This window comes from Astyanax mexicanus, chromosome 13 (assembly GCF_023375975.1).
Source record: "Astyanax mexicanus isolate ESR-SI-001 chromosome 13, AstMex3_surface, whole genome shotgun sequence".
Classification (NCBI taxonomy): domain Eukaryota; kingdom Metazoa; phylum Chordata; class Actinopteri; order Characiformes; family Acestrorhamphidae; genus Astyanax; species Astyanax mexicanus.
This window is the reverse complement of record NC_064420.1, coordinates 44,587,077-44,605,729: the sequence shown is the minus strand read 5'-3', so window position 1 is coordinate 44,605,729 and position 18,653 is coordinate 44,587,077. Positions and strand designations below refer to the sequence as shown.

At 35.4% G+C, this 18,653-nt stretch overlaps 1 protein-coding gene across 6 annotated transcripts; it reads right to left on the bottom strand.

Moving 5' to 3' along the window:
* Window positions 1-180: 180 nt before the first annotated feature.
* nemp1 (nuclear envelope integral membrane protein 1) lies at window positions 181-18,161 on the bottom strand. 6 transcript variants are annotated; one of them, XM_049462963.1, is made up of 9 exons: window positions 17,935-18,161; window positions 16,390-16,514; window positions 15,817-16,036; window positions 15,220-15,292; window positions 4,317-4,410; window positions 3,857-3,971; window positions 3,394-3,619; window positions 2,942-3,118; window positions 181-691 (listed from the first exon to the last, which is right to left on the bottom strand). In XM_049462963.1, exons 1-9 carry the CDS (start codon window positions 18,041-18,043, stop codon window positions 496-498), a joined length of 1,335 nt encoding a protein of 444 aa, XP_049318920.1. In that variant the 5' UTR covers window positions 18,044-18,161; the 3' UTR covers window positions 181-495. The 6 variants fall into 6 exon arrangements, with proteins under 6 accessions (XP_049318920.1, XP_049318919.1, XP_049318916.1 ...); XM_049462962.1 differs by lacking the exon at window positions 4,317-4,410 and adding an exon at window positions 15,047-15,140 and having other exon boundaries at window positions 17,935-18,160; XM_049462959.1 differs by lacking the exons at window positions 3,857-3,971; window positions 4,317-4,410 and adding exons at window positions 14,640-14,754; window positions 15,047-15,140 and having other exon boundaries at window positions 17,935-18,156.
* Between the last annotated feature and the right edge of the window lie 492 nt (window positions 18,162-18,653).

Here is an 18,653-nt window from a genome sequence, read left to right as displayed (position 1 = left end):
CGAACTGTAATTCAGCTAATTATGCTTGCTTTTTTGAATGAGGTGAATTATTCTGGGCTAGAGTTGAAACCTGCAAAAAGCAGAAACCTCTCCTAAAAGAAGATTAGAGAAGTCTGCTGTGTAGTGTTGATTTTGGCTTTAAAATGGAGAAAGAAAAAAAAAAATCACAGGCGATAAAAATGTATCCATTTCCATTTTATTTTTTTGAATAATATTAAAATAAAGTTTAACGTGATTTTAAGAGACTAACGTGTAAATTATGGTTCTCAAATTGCTAACTTAAAAAAAAAAACGTAATAAATAAAAAACTCAAGTCGTACAGTGGGACCAATCCACAATATTCCCCAAGTAAAACAAATTCCATGAGCCTCTTCATCCATAAATATGACTCCACGCAATCTAATGGCTGCTGCTTAGGAGAAAGAAATTACATCCATGAGCTGTCTTCCATACCTCATCACTTCCATAAAAAGAGTGAAAAGTCAGGTTCTTTTTTCAGCTCTTTCTATGTGTGCTGTTCCACGAGGAGCTGATATTTGGTTTCTGATCCCCCTCCGTCTCCCACCCTTCTTCCTCGTCAGTATCAAACAGATCATCCTCGAAGAATGACCCTCCTAAACCGTACTCCTGAGCATGGAGCGACACTTCATTGGAGATCAGATGAGAAGAGCCCTCAACGAAGTCTGCAAACCTGAGAACATGATGACTTGTTTCAGAATAGGTACCACACATAAAATATTTTGCATTGTAGATTAATATTAAAGTCATTTAAACTATGAAGAAAAACATCTGGAATTATTTAATAAACAAAAGTGTTAAACAAACCAGAATTTGTTTTTTAGTTTACATTCTTCAGAGTAGCACCTCTTGCTTAGATTAGACATTTTTGAACATCTTGGCTGGATTTTTTTTTAGTCAGCTTTATGAGGTAGCGTCACCTGGAATTCAGGCTTTCAGTTAACAGCTGTGCTGAACTTGTCAAGAGTTCATTACTTGAATTTCTTGCCTCTTAATATGTAAAGTTGTGAAGAGGTACAGTTGGTATACAGTGCATATCCCTATTTTAGTAATGCTCTAATCCATCCTATGGCAATTACTTCTTTACTAAGTATATAAAAAATACTTCTTTATAAAAATGAAGATCAGTAAATACAAAAAACTTCGAGAGCTTTGAAATTATCCTTAAATGCAGTCGCAAAGACCATTAAAAATGTTATGATGAAACTGGCTCTCATCAGGACCACTCCAGGAAAGGAAGAACAAGAGTTACCTCTGTTGCAGAAATCCATTGATGCCAGTATTAGCTTTTTTTTGTATCGTATCTGACTCGTACCAAAGAAATCATTATTAAAGAGAGTGATCACTGGTTAAAATATGAATGGGATGCACAACATGACATCAGTTTCCTCTTACTGCAGAAGCGCCCTCTAGCGGGCCCGCCGGCGGGCCCGTTCTGACTATGTAAATTAGAACGCTTAAAAGCGTCAAATATTCTAAACATACCGACCAACTAACCAACTCATATTCATTAGTACTACTTTAACTACCTGCATGCAAATTTACAGCCATCTACATGAAACCAGTCGCCAGAAATCGCCAACTGAAAACAGCCTGTTTTTTCACATTGTTTACACGAGAAACACGCCTCCCCAACAAAATAGCCTTATAAAATAATATTAGTGTATAAAATAACATCATATTATATTATTGAAAATTCACTTACTATCACAGCATCCACAATACAGCACTGAACCGCAGGTAAAATATCCATAAAGTCCTTTATTTGCCTGCTCACGGCTCCTCAAAAACATGCGTTTAGTTTCAGCGCAGCCGTAACGTCGTATTCTCAAGCTCCCAGCGCCTACACAATGGAATATTTTCCGTAAAGTTGTACGTGAATACAAAGCTAAGGGTGTCCTCTTCTAGATTCAGTGGTTTTTATTGGTCTACAATCCACTACTTTTCTTGAGTGATCGTCTTTTGAACCAATGGCGTGAGCGCTGGATCGCGCTAGTGTTCAGGGCTGTCCAATCAAATCAGATCATAGCCTTTTTCCAGCGTCACAAAAGTGATTGACACCTATTTCAACCAATAGTCCACCCTTAGACGAAAACACTGATACGTAATTTGCCCTGATTGGTCTCCGAATGGCTGGGGGAGGGGCATGCCAAACCGTCACCAAGTCACAAAAAAAAACACCCCTCTCCAAACGCTAAAACTCCATAGCGCACACAGCGCGCAAACATGTGATTTTATGTGTCATTTCATCAAAAAAATATTAATATTACCCTGAGATGGACTCACATTAATTTATTTTATCACAAAGAAACAAAAAAATATTAAAATGTTGTTTTATAGAGACAGATTCATCTCTGCATTAGACTGGGGCGCTCTGGAGAGGTTTTTAAGCCTTTGGTGACGCCTGGTGGACACCTTATATATAATGCAGTATAAATTCCCATGCTGTTAAAATAATGTTTTCAAATTTTGTACTTTGTTTGACAAGACCCTAATAAACCAGGAAATGTAGAGAATGATTAGCTAATCATCACCAACATCCATACACACACTATAAACTCAAAATATAATAGGCGCTTTTTGTTTTTTTTACATTTTCCTCTGCATTTAATGTTCTCAAATAGATCCTAAATAATGAAAATTACCTCTTGAAAGTGAATTACTGTTTTGTCCCAAGTGTCTACTTCAGTTTAAGCCCTGACTGGTCATTGTGCTATATGTAAAACTTAAGATATCCAGTGTGATAGCATAGTAGTGCAAATCGCATGAAAATGAGCAAAAACATGGATCAGCAGTAAGGGGTTAAAGGCCCGTCCCTCAAACAAAAAGAGCCAATCAGCAAATTTAGGGTAGTTGAAACAGTTATATACATATTGTGTATGTGTATATATACACATTGTGTATGTCTACAGACTTCTCCTACCTCTTGGGAGACTGCAGTCCGCACACAGTTTTCAGTGTGTTGAAATCTGGATTGCTGCAGTACTTTCTCAGTTCCTCCAGAGCTTTCGCCGTCTCTTCTTCAGCTTGTTGGTAGTACTCCTTCTTTGTTAACTGACGCCGAGGTGCTGGTCTGCAGCGCGGCTTTGGCTTCAACTTCCTTCAGATTAAAAAAGTGCAAACGTAAATTAAAACAACAATTAACTGCAGTAACCCTTACCATCTGCTGGTAACAACACTACATTGTTTGTTCAAGAACCTACTAAGAACTCAATATTATATCAATATTGGATTGGTACATCTCTACTCCAAACATAAATACATTACACTTAAAGATCGAATCTACTACAAGACAGCACTGTCTAAAGATAAAAAATATGTAGAGATCCCACAGTAAAGCAGAAACTGTCCTGGGGATTTTAACATAATACTCACTGGTAAAGAGTGATGGCCATGGTCACTGGGTACTCCAGGTTTTTAGAGCAGAAAGCAGCCACCATAATCGCTAGTGCCACCTGCTGAACCTGAATACCAGCATAAATCAGCAACATGCCAAATAACTGCAACGTCCAGGAGAGGATGTTGATACTCCGCTCCTCTACCAGCGGACCATGACGGTAACACACTGCAAAGCTAATGAAGCCGACAACTGCAACATAGGCTGGAAAGAAACATATAAAAAAATAATAATAAAAAAATAATGTGGTATCATTAATAAAATTATACTATGCATGTGTGGACACCCCTTATAATAAATGCATCCAGCTAATTAAAGTTGCATCCATTGCTGACACATACAGCTTGTCTAGTCCCCATAGATCAGTACAGAGTTCACATTCCATATGCATTGGAAGATGTGTATATCTCAACTACTGGGCAGTAAATATACTGTGCTTACCAGCTGCTAGGTGCCAATACTCTTTAAGGATGACCTGCAGGTTCTTAAACACTAGTTGGATTAGGTACAGAGCAAAAGACCAGCCTCCCACTATCAGCACATAGAAAGAACTTTTCTGTAAAGCACAAACAAGAAAAGTACATACAAACATTATTATTAAAGTACAGTCCAAGAACTCACATTGAAATGCATCACACTGTGAATAATGAAGCCTAAGGATAGACGTTGGGGATTGTGGAGGCCAAACACAGTGTTTACTACATAAATCTGTCTATCTATCTTAATTATTTTGATGTCTTTAATATTAATCTACAATGTAGAAAATAAATGTAACAAAGAAATAAAGAACAACATGGAATAAAAAGGTGTAATCAAACTTTTGACTGACACTGTGCGTATGTATATATAAAGATTACATAAATAATGAATGTCAACTGTATAAGAATGAACTGGGTCTCACCTTCGGCAAAAATCGCCCCAATACGAAGATGAGGATAATGAGGGAAGCTGTCAGACCTGTGCTCAGTCCTGTTGAGTAGTAGAACAGCTGACTCCTTAAAGACAAATTACACTTTCAGTCATTATATAAAGGGCGTGCACTGACTTTACATTCCTGACAGACCATGCCTCTCAAATCACACAGAGCGGCAAAACATTCTACAACATCACTGTTTCTTAGGGGTAATGGATGAAGTGGCCATAAAACACTTTAAACATTTAAATTTGTTGAAATTGAAGGCAGCTGGTCTCAACACCAATCCATCGATTTTACCAAAGAAACAATGGCGCTTGGAAATTAATAAGTGGCCAGAAATTATTTCATGACCTTTTTACTGAATTTTCACCCAGCTTTCCTCAGAGAGGATCAGGTGGATCAGGTAAATTGTGATTAGTATAAACTTAATATACATTCTTAGTGCAGAAACACTGCAGTTTGCCAGTCTGTAAAGTCTGAATCTGTTTATACAGCCAATTACATGACAGCTCTTTCTTAATTTGGTTTTCACAGCATTCACACTGAATGCTTACTATGCTGTGACTTCACATGCACGTCATTTCACATGTCATTTCTAAGTCTCTCTCTCTCATATTTTACAACAGTGGTAAAAATAAATAGGAAAACACAGTAATATTACCTGCTGAGCGTATCTGCAAAGAAAAACAGCAGCAATCCGGCCAGAAACACCAAGAACAGTAAGATGTCGAATTCTATGTGAAGCAACAACAACTTATTAATAATCATTAATCATCATTTATTGTACAATAAGTCGATAATGTAATCATCACGAGAAGACAATTTAAATGTATTTATTCTTTTAAATAAGTAATACTGTAATTTTTAGGACTGTATTAATAGAATGCATTGCAACAAACTGGAACATTGTGTATTGTATAAAGTAATTGTATCAAAACATTCACAATTAACCTTGTGAGCATTATTAAGATGCACAACTTTTGTTTCAAATCGCATGCACTTATACACATTTAACTTTTTCCCTATATTTCCTTTCTTTATTTCACAAAATGTACCCAGCCTAGACACCACTGTATTGTATTGCATTGTTTTAAATTCATTTGTGCTCATGTCTCAGTCTTGTGTATATGCAGTATATTTTTTCTGTATGTATGTTTTACACATATTTCAGCCCTTTGTGTTGAATCTATACCCACAGTGCCCTCAAGTCCTCAGCATGTTTGCAGGGAAGTAAACTCACGTCGGCTCGGTTTTACAGTATATAACGTTCTGGAATCTGAAGGATCCACCCGGAAACACGTCTTAGGGCTGAAGAGGCTGACGCTCACAGTGGTTTCATTAGTCTGCTCTCGTATGAAGTACTGCACCAGGTCTGAGATGCTGAAATGCTCAAGATCATCAAGCTTCTCTTCATCACTAGCAACGGTAACCTTCAGCTCCTTGGAACTCCGAACCTGAACCTAGAAAATCAACAAATTAGAAAAATACATAAAAATCATACAAAAAAATTATCTAGTCATGGTTACATAACCAGTGGGGTAATTCAGAAAGCATTAGATTACCCAGAAAACATAAGAGAAAATCAAGCATCATTAGGGTATTACTACATTAAAGGTAAATTAATTCTATTAACATTTTATTTTTGTATAATAAACACTAGATTACCCGAACACTACACAGGTACCAATTACTGTATCTCGTCTGGTATGTTTATTTCGAGCTACTATATTAATGTGTGGTACTTTTTCCAGCTTTGTCAAGTTGATCATGCTTGCCCTGCTAAAAAAATCCAGCTCAAGACCAGCTGGTTAACCAGCATTGGGTATGTTTTCTCCAGATGATCAACTTGAGCTGGCCAGGTTGTTTATTTTTCAGCAGAGTACTGAATCATGATGAACTGAATTAAGGATATTGGGAATCGCTTCAACCCCAGTAAATGCACAGTTATCTTCCCTGGATTCTCATCCAGGTCTCTTTCCACCCAGGATCTGGAACCGGATTGATGTAGCAGAAGTGCTGCGCTTCATGGATTTTGACTTCTTGTTCATCCTTGACATCAATTGTGCTACGTGGAACACCTGCACAGAGAAAACACACATTTTCACTATATACAACTTTCTAAAGACATTCTAAAGAAATTAGTCAAAAGTAAAAACGTTGGTACTTGTTTCTCACTAATCTATATAAAAGGACAGTCATGTTATCACAGATACACAAACTCATAACATCCAAAGATCAACCAAAGCCATATTTTACTCCTAACAAAGAAAGTGGAACTCATATGTAACAGAAACAGGTCATCTCAACCGGCAGAAAATATGCAACACCACCTTCTCCATGACCAGTAATTAAAAATTCTGGTTACTACAATAGAAAATCTCCACAGAATCCACATTACAGGATCTAAACTTTACCGTAAGGGTAATTACTACTTTCCTATGAGATTTGTCCTCTAATTTAGCTGTTTCGTTTGGAGGTCATGAAGCTGCTCTCAGAGATTTTAGGACTTGTCATCACCCTCTATCTTATTATAGCTCTTCTTAATGATTTTTCTTCATTTACAGCACCTAATCATTTTAAACTATTTATAGTAATATCAATAACCATTGCTAAAAAAGTAATACTGCTAAACTGGAAAGGTAGAACTCAAATCTTAATTAAACATTGGCTTAATCTCTTACAGATCATTCCAACCTGGAGAGACTTACAGATAATCTTAAAAAATATAAATAAATAAAAAATCATTTGAGGAAGCCTGGTCACTTTTATTACAATACACTGAGACCCAACTTCTCTGTTTATGCTTTTATAAATTGTTTGTTTGTCCTGTCTAGTCTGTCTTGTCATTTTGTTATATATATATATATGTAATTTGTTTGTGTATGTATGTATGTATGTAAATCTGTGTATGTATGTGTATCTATATATTAGATATAAAAAAAAACACACACCATTCACAGTGCTTTTACATACCAAGTATTTTACACAATCTTACTCTATAAAAATTGTAGTTTTAAACGCAGTTGAGCTAAATGTTTTAAATGTATTAACAAAAAAGGGCCCTAGTTACATTTCTGGTGAAACTGAATTTATCAGTAAAGGTTTTCCAGTCAGGGGGTAGGCATAGTTGCAGATTATATTTACATTTTAATGAAAACTCTTATTTTAAAACTAACATAGGCTAAATCCTTGTCTATGAAACTGACTCAAAAGTATTTATTTTGATGTTTTTATTTAGCTAAACAAACGTTTCAAAACGAGGCTGAAGTTAGCTGTGCTTTCAAACGTCTACCAAGGACTTTTATTATGTAATGAACTGTATTGATCTTAACACTAATCAGCTAAAGAAAGACAGTCACTGACTAAGACTGATTGAATGAAAAAAGCCCATAAAATTAGTGGCAAACAAAACAACACAGTTAAATAATTTTTACATTTTTTATTTAATAAATGTTTTAATACAAAAGAACTTTTACGGTTGATTTAGGCTACTTCATTTATAAGAACTACAACCGCTAACGCTAGTTATCTAACCTAGATAACTAACTTTCCTGTAGCACAGACACACAGAAAACTCGCTACCCTGCAGCGGAGATTATACTCTGTGTAATAAAACAATACATTACCTGATGAGAGCTGGAATAACTGAAGGAGAAACAGTAGAAACGCCAGAGTAAATCTAATCCTAATCCTCAACAAACTGCTCTCCCCTTTGGATTTCAGCTTTCCCGCCATGATTCGTGACGTCATTTTGTAGTCGGCGCCATGTATGGTATGGTATGTATGGTAAACTGTTTTAGCAGAGCCGGTTTGTGGCTAACCGCCAGAGGGAGCCTGCGAGTGCGACTAAAATAAATGGGGGTGAACGGAGCTAAATGGCACTTAAATTAAATAAAAAATAGTATTTAACTATTTATCCATAACATATTTTTAATTTTAGAAAGTAGAATTATGTGTTTTGTAACTATATATTTTAATTGTTCTATAAAAACGGATTTGATCCGAGCTGAGAGGCTGGAGTTACAGTCAGAGCACAGTTTAAAATCTTTAAACATTATTTATTCAGCACTGAAACATGTAACATAGTTTTATGTTCAGGAAATTTGTAATTTATATATATATATATATTTATATATTTATATATATATATATAATATATTTATATTCTGATAATTCTGAGAAATTTTGGACTTACTCGGGAGCGCCCGCTGGTGGTCAAACAAGCTCACAGCTCTCTGTAATGTAAATTTTACCAGCAATAATTATCATTTCAGATATTACCTATCTACGGATCCCTTAAGGTGACATCATGTAAAAAAAATATATAAAATTATTAGGGCGTGGGAAGAAAATAATTAAGCCGTGGGAATGAGAGAGTTAAGTCTGAGCCTGTTAGCTTTCAGTATCAGAATGAAGTGTGTTTTACTTAGAATTATGCCATGTCTCACTGCAAGAAAATATCACCATAATTCATTCAGATATTAGAATAAAAATAAGTAAATTCTCTCTCCATTTTCTTTACAAAAGATTATCCATGGATTTAAGCTTTGATGTAATATTCAGTCTTCGTCATGAGCATTAATTTACAAAAAAAAGCAAGCTTTATTATTCTCTGGCTTCAGTTTTATTTTTCTTACTTTTTTTGGCACACTCTTGATATTTTAATCTGTGTCTTTATGAGGTAGAGTCACCTGAAATAGTTTTCTCAGCATCTTGAAGGAGTTCCAGCTCATCCCAAATTACCTCAAATCACCATCTCAGTGCATCAGATTTTATAAAAAAAAAAATATTGAAGCATGTCTATTGTACCATTTGACAGCTGCCAGAATAACATTACGTATAAAAAAAAAAAAAGTTTTTTTGCATGAAGTGTCCGAATGTGTGTTGCTGCTTTAAATTGCACCCATTGCCGACACAGACAGCAGCACTGTGGTCCTTATAGAAGACCACTGCCAATAGAATAGGGCTTTCTCTACCAGATGAACATGAATCTATTGGAATGTCTAAATTTGAGTGTGGGCTACAGGGGTAAAAAGCTCCCAGCACAGTGTTCTCTGGAATGGTGGAGTTCCATCCATTAGTTTTGAAAGGAGTTGGAGAGTTGGACATCCATCTCTCACTAATAATCTTGTTGCTAAATTCAATCAAATCTATGAATGGTAGAGACATAAAGGATAGTGATTCAACCAAATATTGCTTTCAGAAATTAACAGAGTTGAAACCTGCAGAAAAGTAGCTAGCTGTCCAGAAAAATGGTTGTTTTTTCTGGAGAGCCTTTAAATACATAAAAAAACACAGTAGAAAAACAATGATTTCTTTTTCATTTTTATTTATAAAAAATAAATTGAGACAAACAATTTAGGTAATACATTTATGCAAGTCACTCAAATTTCCTACTAATAATCAAAACTATGCAATCAACAGCAATAAAGATGGTACCTACCTAGACTCAGATATAAAACAAACAGAAGAAATTCATTAAATAAAAAAACATGAAAATGTGTGTGCAAAAACCTACAGTGGGACCAACATCCTACAAACTCCTCCAAGTAAAACTGAACTGTATGAGCCTCTTAATTTATAAATATGGCTTCATGCAATCGAATAAACGCTGCTTACAGCAAAAAAAACAAACAAACAAAAAAAACACCTCAGGTCTGCTTTTCCAGTGGAAAATAAATGTAGAAAAAGACAATAAGATAGGAAAAAAATTCAAACAATGATCAGATCTGGTCACAAAAAACAGTGGCAAGAAGTCTCTGGTTTAATTGGCACTCGTTATAGTCCTTGTTGACCTCGGCCTGAAGCTGGGAGTCAGCAGAAGCAGGCAGGGCTGCGTCACATTCACGAGTGGTCTTCACATTCTTTATCATCAGTTCCATGAGAGAGAATGAAGTCAGGTTCTACTTTTAGCTCCTTCTCGGTGTGCTGTTCCGCAGGGAGCTGATATTTGGCTTCTCGTCCTCCGTCTCCCACCCTTCTTGCTCCTCCTCCTCCTCCTCATCTTCCTCATCAGTGGCAAAAAGCTCGTCCTCGAAGAATGACCCTCCTACTCCGTACTCCTGACAATGGACCGACATCTCATTGGACATCAGGTGAGGAGATCCCTCAACGAAGTCTGCAAACCTGAGAACATGACATATAGGTCAAGTACATTAAACACACACACAAGGACACTCTTCTAAAATATATATATCTAGTCCCAATGAGAGAGAGCCTCAGTAATCCAAGATGGCAGCACTATTATACAACTTTGTTTAACAATGATGTTTGGATGTGTAAAATATTGTAGGCGTCATCAACTAATGTCACCAACTAATGTCATCCTTAAACTCTCAATATTATGTACAACATCTGCCACTAGATAGGAAGACATGGGTATATAGCTCAGGGGGGAAAAAAGAGACCACTTAAAAATGAGGAGTTTCTTTGATTTGACCAAATTGAAAACCTCTGGAATGTAATCAAGAGGAAGATGGATGATCACAAGCCATCAAACCACTAAGCTGAACTGCTTAAATTTGTGCACCAGGAGGAGTGACATTACATTATCCAAAAGCAGTGTGTGTAAGACTGGTGGAAGAGAACATGCCAAGATGCATGAAAACGGATTAAAAAACAGTGTTATCAACCAAATATTGATTTCTGGGCTCTTAAAATTTAAATAAGAATATGAGCTTGTTTTCTTTGCATTATTTGAGGTCTGAAAGCTCTGCATCTTTTTTGTTATTTCAGCCATTTCTCATTTTCTGCAAATAAATAAATGCTCTAAATGACAATACTTTCATTTGGAATTTCGGAAAAAATTGGTTCATAGTTTATAGAATAAAACAATGTTCAGCAAAATCAAAGAAACTGATTCAGAAACTGAAGTGGTCTCTATTTTTTTCAGGGCTGTAGGTAGTTCGTCGCTGTCCAATGAAAAACAAGCTTCTTCATTTTTGTTGATTTTCACTTTCCTATATTATTTGAACACACAACCGCTCCCTCACACACTATCAAGATTTACTGATCAATGGATGAATAGAACTCTTAAAAATGACTAGAAATAAACTTTTATCTCTCCCTGTTAAAGTTGCTGGTTTTAAGATCTTTATCTTATCTTTGGACAGCTACAATATACACAACACATAGAAGACAGACAGCAATAGACAGCTAGATTAATTTATTAATCCCTGAGGGTAATTCACAAACTGCAGTACAAACAGTACAACATACAGTAAATTTTAAAATGCCGATATTCATATTCACCTACGGTTTATAACTCATCTTACCTGGAACACCAAAAAGCTTATTTCAAGTCCCTTAGAAAATGATGGTCACAGTTTAAGTGTAATCAAAACAGTCATCATAAACAGTGTGGGAAATCCTAAGTAGCTGTTCTCCGCTATCAGTAATCTCAAACCACAAGCTCCCTCACTTACTGGAACTACAAAAGAGCACTTAAATAATTTTCTGACCTTTTAAAAAAACTACTCAATTTATGTTGTCCCTTCACACCAGTCCCCTCACAGTGTGAATTTTCCCAGCCCTTTAACTGTTTCCCAGAAACCTCACAGTAAGAAGCTGAAGACCAAGAATTTATCACCATAATTTACACACACTGTATACAATTTGGTAGTCAAATGAGTAAAGATAGTCAGACTAAATAGTGCAGCAGTTATTACAGCTGAGTTTCACTTGTGACGCATCAGTTTTCATTTGCGAAACAAGATCTATACATGGCGTCATATATATTAATATTTTAATTGAAACACAGGAGCTCAAAACATGGTAATACTCTCCCCACAAGTTCATTTACTAGAGTTACTGCTTCATTACTCCACATGGTGGCACTATAATCAAATGAATAAAGTAAACCTATGGCGACGAATACTGGTTGTAAAATTCTGTCACTGATAAATGTATAATAATTGCTGGTATTTAGATTAGATTAGATTAGATAATACTTTATTGTCAGATCCATGATCTGAAATTTGTTTTGCATAAAAACAGTAGCTCCGTTACAACATCATACATTAACAACACAACATATAAGGGCACAAACAACCATTATAAAAGGGGAAAAAAAAAAGAAAAGGGGGTACATTAAATACATAGTTCGCTCGCATCATCTCGGTTCATAAAGATCTTGTATGATTATAGATTAGGCTCCCGGTTCAATTTAAGGATTGACTGGTGCACGAAAGAGTGCTTCAGTCTGACTTTATTAAACCGCGGAACACTGTATCGTCGTCCCGATGGGAGAAGTACATATTCGCTGTTCAGAACATGATTAGCATCAGAAAGAATGTTTTTAGCTAACCGCATTGTGTTATGATAAGCGGTCTCATACTGACCTTCTAAACGCTGACCCACAATTTTTGAACAAATTTTGATCAAGCGTTTCAGTCCAGACTTTTCAGATAAGGACAAGCAATTATACCACACAGCATTACAGTACTGCAGAACACTCAAAATAACAGCAGTATAGAACAGTAGGAGTATCTGCCGAGTAGCTCCAAAAGATCGGAGACGACGAAGAAAATAAATTCTTTGTTTAATTTTTTTACAAATATAGTCCATATTTGCTTATTTAGGAGTATTTTATCTTAATTATCAGTAACACATACGCTGTAAAGTACTGTAAGAGAATGGTCTTGCCATATATTGAGGATCACAGAATCACAGTATGTGATTATTGTGATTCCCACTCCTATTGGTGAATTCGGCTAGGAATTGTATTTAATTTAACTTTTCTTTGGAAATGTAGTTATTGTATTGGGCCCTAGTTAATTACGATTAATAATAACTTATCCCTGAAGAAAAAAGCTGCTTAAAATAAATAAAACATTGGGGCTTGTATATTTCTTTTGTCTGGAAGCGGGGCAGGGAAATACTGGGTATACCCAGCCGTGACACTGGCCAAAAATGGAGAATTATAATTCATTATTATATTATATTATATTATATTATATATTATATATGATATTATACCATATTAATCTATGTTGTGTTATATTATATTATTTTATATTATAATATGTACGAATAATTTATACCAAACTTAGATTATTATTATTAGTTATTTTTTTAGTTAAATGACATGGTGAACTTTCCTACCTCTTGGGTGACTGCAGTCTTGACACAGTCTTCCATGTGTTAAAATCTGGACTGCCACAGTACTTCCTCAGCTCCTCCAGAGCTTTCGCCGTCTGTTCCTCTGCCTGTTTCTGATACTCCTCCTCTGTCAACAGACGCCGAGGCTCTGGTCTGAAGTGCAGCTTTTTCTTCAGCTTCCTTTAAATCAAAAAAGCGCCCGACCAAAAAAGGACATTACTTACATTACTTACTCATTTTGCATGTATCTGTAGCAGGTATATATCCATTTGTTGTATGCGTGGATGAGAATAAAACGAAAAAAGAAAAGACTGCAGTGTGTCTTATAACTAATAACTAACATTTATAAAGTTATCAGTGGGGGTATATTTTACACAATAATATTGCCAAAATTTTAACATTCTTAAAAAAATAAAGAAATAAACAAAAATAATATAAAACTCCATATCATAGTATTGCTATCTATTTTTATTTTGATATTAATGTCTATTTTAAATGTTTGCAGTTTACATGCACTAAATATGCTGCACCATTTTATACACAATCAGGGTCTTGGTATTTTTGTTAGGGTTTCTATATTTTTTGTCCTCTCTTGGTAGTTTAAAATGCTTATATTTATTGTAAAACAATGATGCCTAGAATAGTGCGGATGCCAAAAGCCAGACTCAATATTATATCAATATTGTGATTGATATTTAATCCTAATATTGGATTGGTACATATCTACTCCAAACCTAAATACATTACACTTAAAGATCGAATCTACTACAAGACAGCACTGTCTAAAGATATAAAACATGGGATCCCACAGTAAAGCAGAAGCTGTCCTGGGGATTTTAACATAATACTCACTGGTAAAGAGTGATGGCCATGGTCACTGGGTACTCCAGGTTTTTAGAGCAGAAAGCAGCCACCATAATCGCTAGTGCCACCTGCTGAACCTGAATACCAGCATAAATCAGCAACATGCCAAATAACTGCAACGTCCAGGAGAGGATGTTGATACTCCGCTCCTCTACCAGCGGACCATGACGGTAGCATACTGCAAAGCTGACGAAGCCGACAACTGCAACATAGGCTGGAAAGAAACGCACATACAGAAAACATACAACAAAAATAATTTGCCGTAATTTATACAATTTTATACCGTAGGCAACACAGTAAAAACATTATAATAGAAGACATCTTCATGATACACCATTTGCTTACCTATGGCCAGGTGCCAGTGCTCTTTGAGGATGACCTGCAGGTTTTTAAACACTAGCTGGATTACGTACAGTGCAAAAGACCAGCCTCCCACTATCAGCACATAGAAAGAGCTTTTCTGTAAAGCACAAACAAGAAAAGTACATACAGATTTCATTAAAAAACACACACAAAACGGGACAAGTAGAGTGTCAGCCTCATGCCTTATCTACAATAAACTGTAATAGCTTAACTTTACTCAAAGCCAGCGTTTAATTTTTTGGGTAACTGTTGAGGTAATAATTGTTTAGTAGAATAAAATGTTGGAATCTCAGCAATTTAGTCACTACAATCTAGAATACATACTCAGATTAAATTAAATGTGAACCAAAAATAATTTACGTCATCTGCACAAGACTGCAGAGTCTCACCTTCGGCAAAAATCGGCCCAGGACAAAGATGAGGATGATGAGGGAAGCTATGAGGCCTGTACTCATTCCTGCTGAGTAGTAGAACAGCTGACTCCTTAAAGACAAAAACAGCAAGTTTACTAATTACAATAACATGCAGGAACTACTTGAGAAATAATGAGTGATAATGTTACCTGCTGAGCGTATCTGCAAAGAAGAACAGTAGAACTCCAGCAATAAACACCAAGAACAGGAAGATGTCGTATTCTAGGTGAAACACATAAAATTACATCAGCTTGATGGTATTGCTAAGATGCACAAATGTTCAATAATATTAATTCACAAGTTAAAATATTAACATATACATTTCATATACTTTTATAGCTAGATATTACTGTATCATAATATCTAATTCAATAATGTAGTTAAACTAATTGTGTCAATCGATTATTTTTTTTATAATTAATCCAATTATTCAACCAAAATTCTGTGATTAACTGTGATTAATCACATTTGTTTTTCTACAGGCGCAAATTATTGCGGCGGAAGTAGGAGTCAAACTTGGTGCCTTAATTAACTTGCGTTAAAAAAATGTTTCCGCGTTACTGATTCCAAATTAACAGTGTGCGTTAACGCTTTAACGTTGACAACCCTAAGTTAAACCCTTCTGTGCTCATGTCTCAGTCCTGTATAAAGGCAGGGTATACTGTATATACTCATACATATTTTAACATGTGCGTCATATACAGTGCCCTCAAGTCCTCAGCATGTTTGCAGGGAAGTAAACTCACTTCTGCTCGGTTTTACAGTATATAACGTTCTGGAATCTGAAGGATCCACCCGGAAACACGTCTTAGGGCTGAAGAGGCTGACGCTCACAGTGGTTTCATTTGTTCGCTCCCGGATGAAGTACTGCACCAGGCCCCAGATGCTGAAATGCTCGAGCTCCTCAAGGTCCTCCTCATCGTTAACCACTGTAACCTTCAGCTCTTTTGAGCTCCATACCTGAACCTAGAAAATCAACAAAATTTCTAATTCCATAAAGCCAGTTCCAGGTAGCCTGAAAACCTATGCAAAAGTCAAACCTGGCCAGTAGTAAGTATTAAGGGATTCCGTTAGTGGACAAGCCTTTATTTTGGCTTTAATTATGAAACAGAAAAAACTACTTTGTAAAATGAAACCAGGACTACTTAAGACTAATAACAGGTCATAGAACATTACACATTACTTGTATTGCTTGTGGTAAAAGGTTGCCAGGGCATATGTTTGCTGAATCCGCTCTACTGATTTATAATGAACTGAATTAAGAGTAAGAGAATCACTAAAGCCTCAATAAAGCCAACAAATACACATTAAGATCTTGCCTGGATTCTCATCCAGGTTTCCTTCCATCCAGGAACTGGAACCGGATTGATGTAGCAGAAGTGCTGCGGTTCACGTAATTTAACTTCTTGTCCATCCTTGACATCAATTGTGTTACGTTTAACACCTGCACAGAGAAAACACACAGCAAAAAAAAAATAGTAAAAAGCATTGTTTTATTGTTGAGTATAGATACTACACATGATATCAGTATTTAAATCAACATATTAGAGCAGTGTCAACTCAGGTGCATTTACACATTGATAAATATTTAAACAGAAGTGTGGAAGAAGTAAATACATTTTGGGGTATTCATTTTTTTATTCTTGTAAAAAAAAAGGTTTTGGTTGTAAAAAATTTTGATATTGTCCAGGGTCTATGCAGTCTTAACCATGGTACAAAACAAAAAAGCCCTCTGGACAACAGACATGCAGGGCCTATATGTAGGTGTATAATCTACAGCAAGAAAAAAAATCTCTGCATTTTCCAGGTCTCAAGTGAAGGCAATGCTTAAAAGACATAAAAGGTCTGTCCAAAATTTGGACTGGTCCTGTATGCAACTTGAACCTATAGTGAGCTAAAGCTAGCAGCTACAATGCAACATTTTGCAGTCCTCAAAACATGTTTGACCCTTTCAGACTCCATGTGCACTGCAATGTACATGTTTTTTTTTCTTTCTGTCTTGTGCGTTCTTACACTTAACACAAATTGAGACCTGTTCTGCATAGGAATACAAATCTGTCAAATAATTACACAGCAGATTACCTCTGCCCACTTCACTGAAAAAAAAGAAAAAAAAAAAGAAAATAATAATAATAATAATAATAATAATAATATGCACACTGGAGTAAAGAATGGCAGCATACAGCTAATAAAGCAGAGTAAACACTTTAGAGAAGATTAGTGAAATAAAAAATATACTTAAAAGTTCCATAAAAAAGCAACTTTAACAAATTATTGTAATTTGTATTGCAATAAACATGAATACAATTAATATCTATGATTTGTGTTTACTTATTATTAACTTTTTTACTAAATTTTGTTTTTATGTGCAATAAAGCCAACAAAACTGCATTCTTATTTTTCCATAACTCAGGTCTAAAAGGGTTTAATACATTTTGTGTCTATCTACGTTTTTAAAAAGCAGTTAAATAATTTTTAACTAACCCGAGGCCAACGAATGAACTTTATACAACAAAACGATTTTTAGTAAAGCAGATATAAACAGGAACAAACATTTTTCTAAGAAGATTAGCTAACTAGGTTAGCTAAGCTAGCTAGCTTGCTGTTTAGGGTCTAATTAAATACAGTAGTTTATTATAATAACATTATACAGAACAGGGAATACAGAACAACACAGCTTAACTGGAACATTTACAGACAGATTATTTAGGCTCTAAACTGCGGAACAGCAGCGGAAACACGAACACTAAACTAAACTAACGTTCTAAACAACTCCTCCACACATATTACCCGCCGCTATCTCTCTGATTTATCTCAGAACCCCGCCGCCCTGCAGCAGAGATTAATAAAGGTATAAATATTACCTGATGAGAGCTGGAATAACTGCAGGATAAACAGTAGAGAAATCAGAGTAAATCTCTCCCTGATTCTCAACAAACTGCTCCCTCCTTTCAATTTCATCAGTCCCGCCATGATACTGAGCTGCTCTTATTCTCCCCGCTGTGTCTCACCGATCCTGCAGCACAGCGCCGCCTGCAGGTCTGTAGCGCTCCAGTACTGCAGCGCTGTTGGGTTGTTGCGTTTTAGAGCTGAAGTGGAAAATCCTGAGAAAGTTATGAAAATTCCTTAAATTGATGGCTAAATTTCAAACCCATAAATATAGATCTTTTCATACACTAATATCAAGTTTGGTCTTGTTTTGAAAGACAAAAAAAAAAAGAATTTTGAATTTTGAATAATATCATAATTATAGACAACCCAAGTTAAGATTAGATAAGATATAAGATAAAATAGCACTTTAATGACCCTGAAGGACATTGCAGTGTCACAGTACTGTATAAAATAATATAACATAATCAATAATATGATATTATTATATTATGATAATAATAACATAATCAAAATACATTAAAATAATAAATACAACAAAAGTTAAAGAGCTATTAACACACAAAATAAGATAAATAAAAATAAGCACGGCTAGTATTTTAATGGTATTTTAAGTGAAAATAGATCAATTTTATTACTAGGAATAACAGTAAAATAATAGTAAAATGAGTGCCTTAGATAATAATAATACACA

Bases quoted from the DNA above. Each gene is read 5' to 3' on its own strand.
- nemp1 (XM_049462958.1), bottom strand. From the start codon at position 18,043: ATGGCGGGACTGATGAAATTGAAAGGAGGGAGCAGTTTGTTGAGAATC. The intron at 15,293-15,816 runs GTGAGTTTACTT...TGTTTCACCTAG, and splicing joins TACTGTAAAACCGAGCAGAA to AATACGACATCTTCCTGTTC. The intron at 14,755-15,046 runs GTGAGACTCTGC...TGTGCTTTACAG, and splicing joins TGGGCCGATTTTTGCCGAAG to AAAAGCTCTTTCTATGTGCT.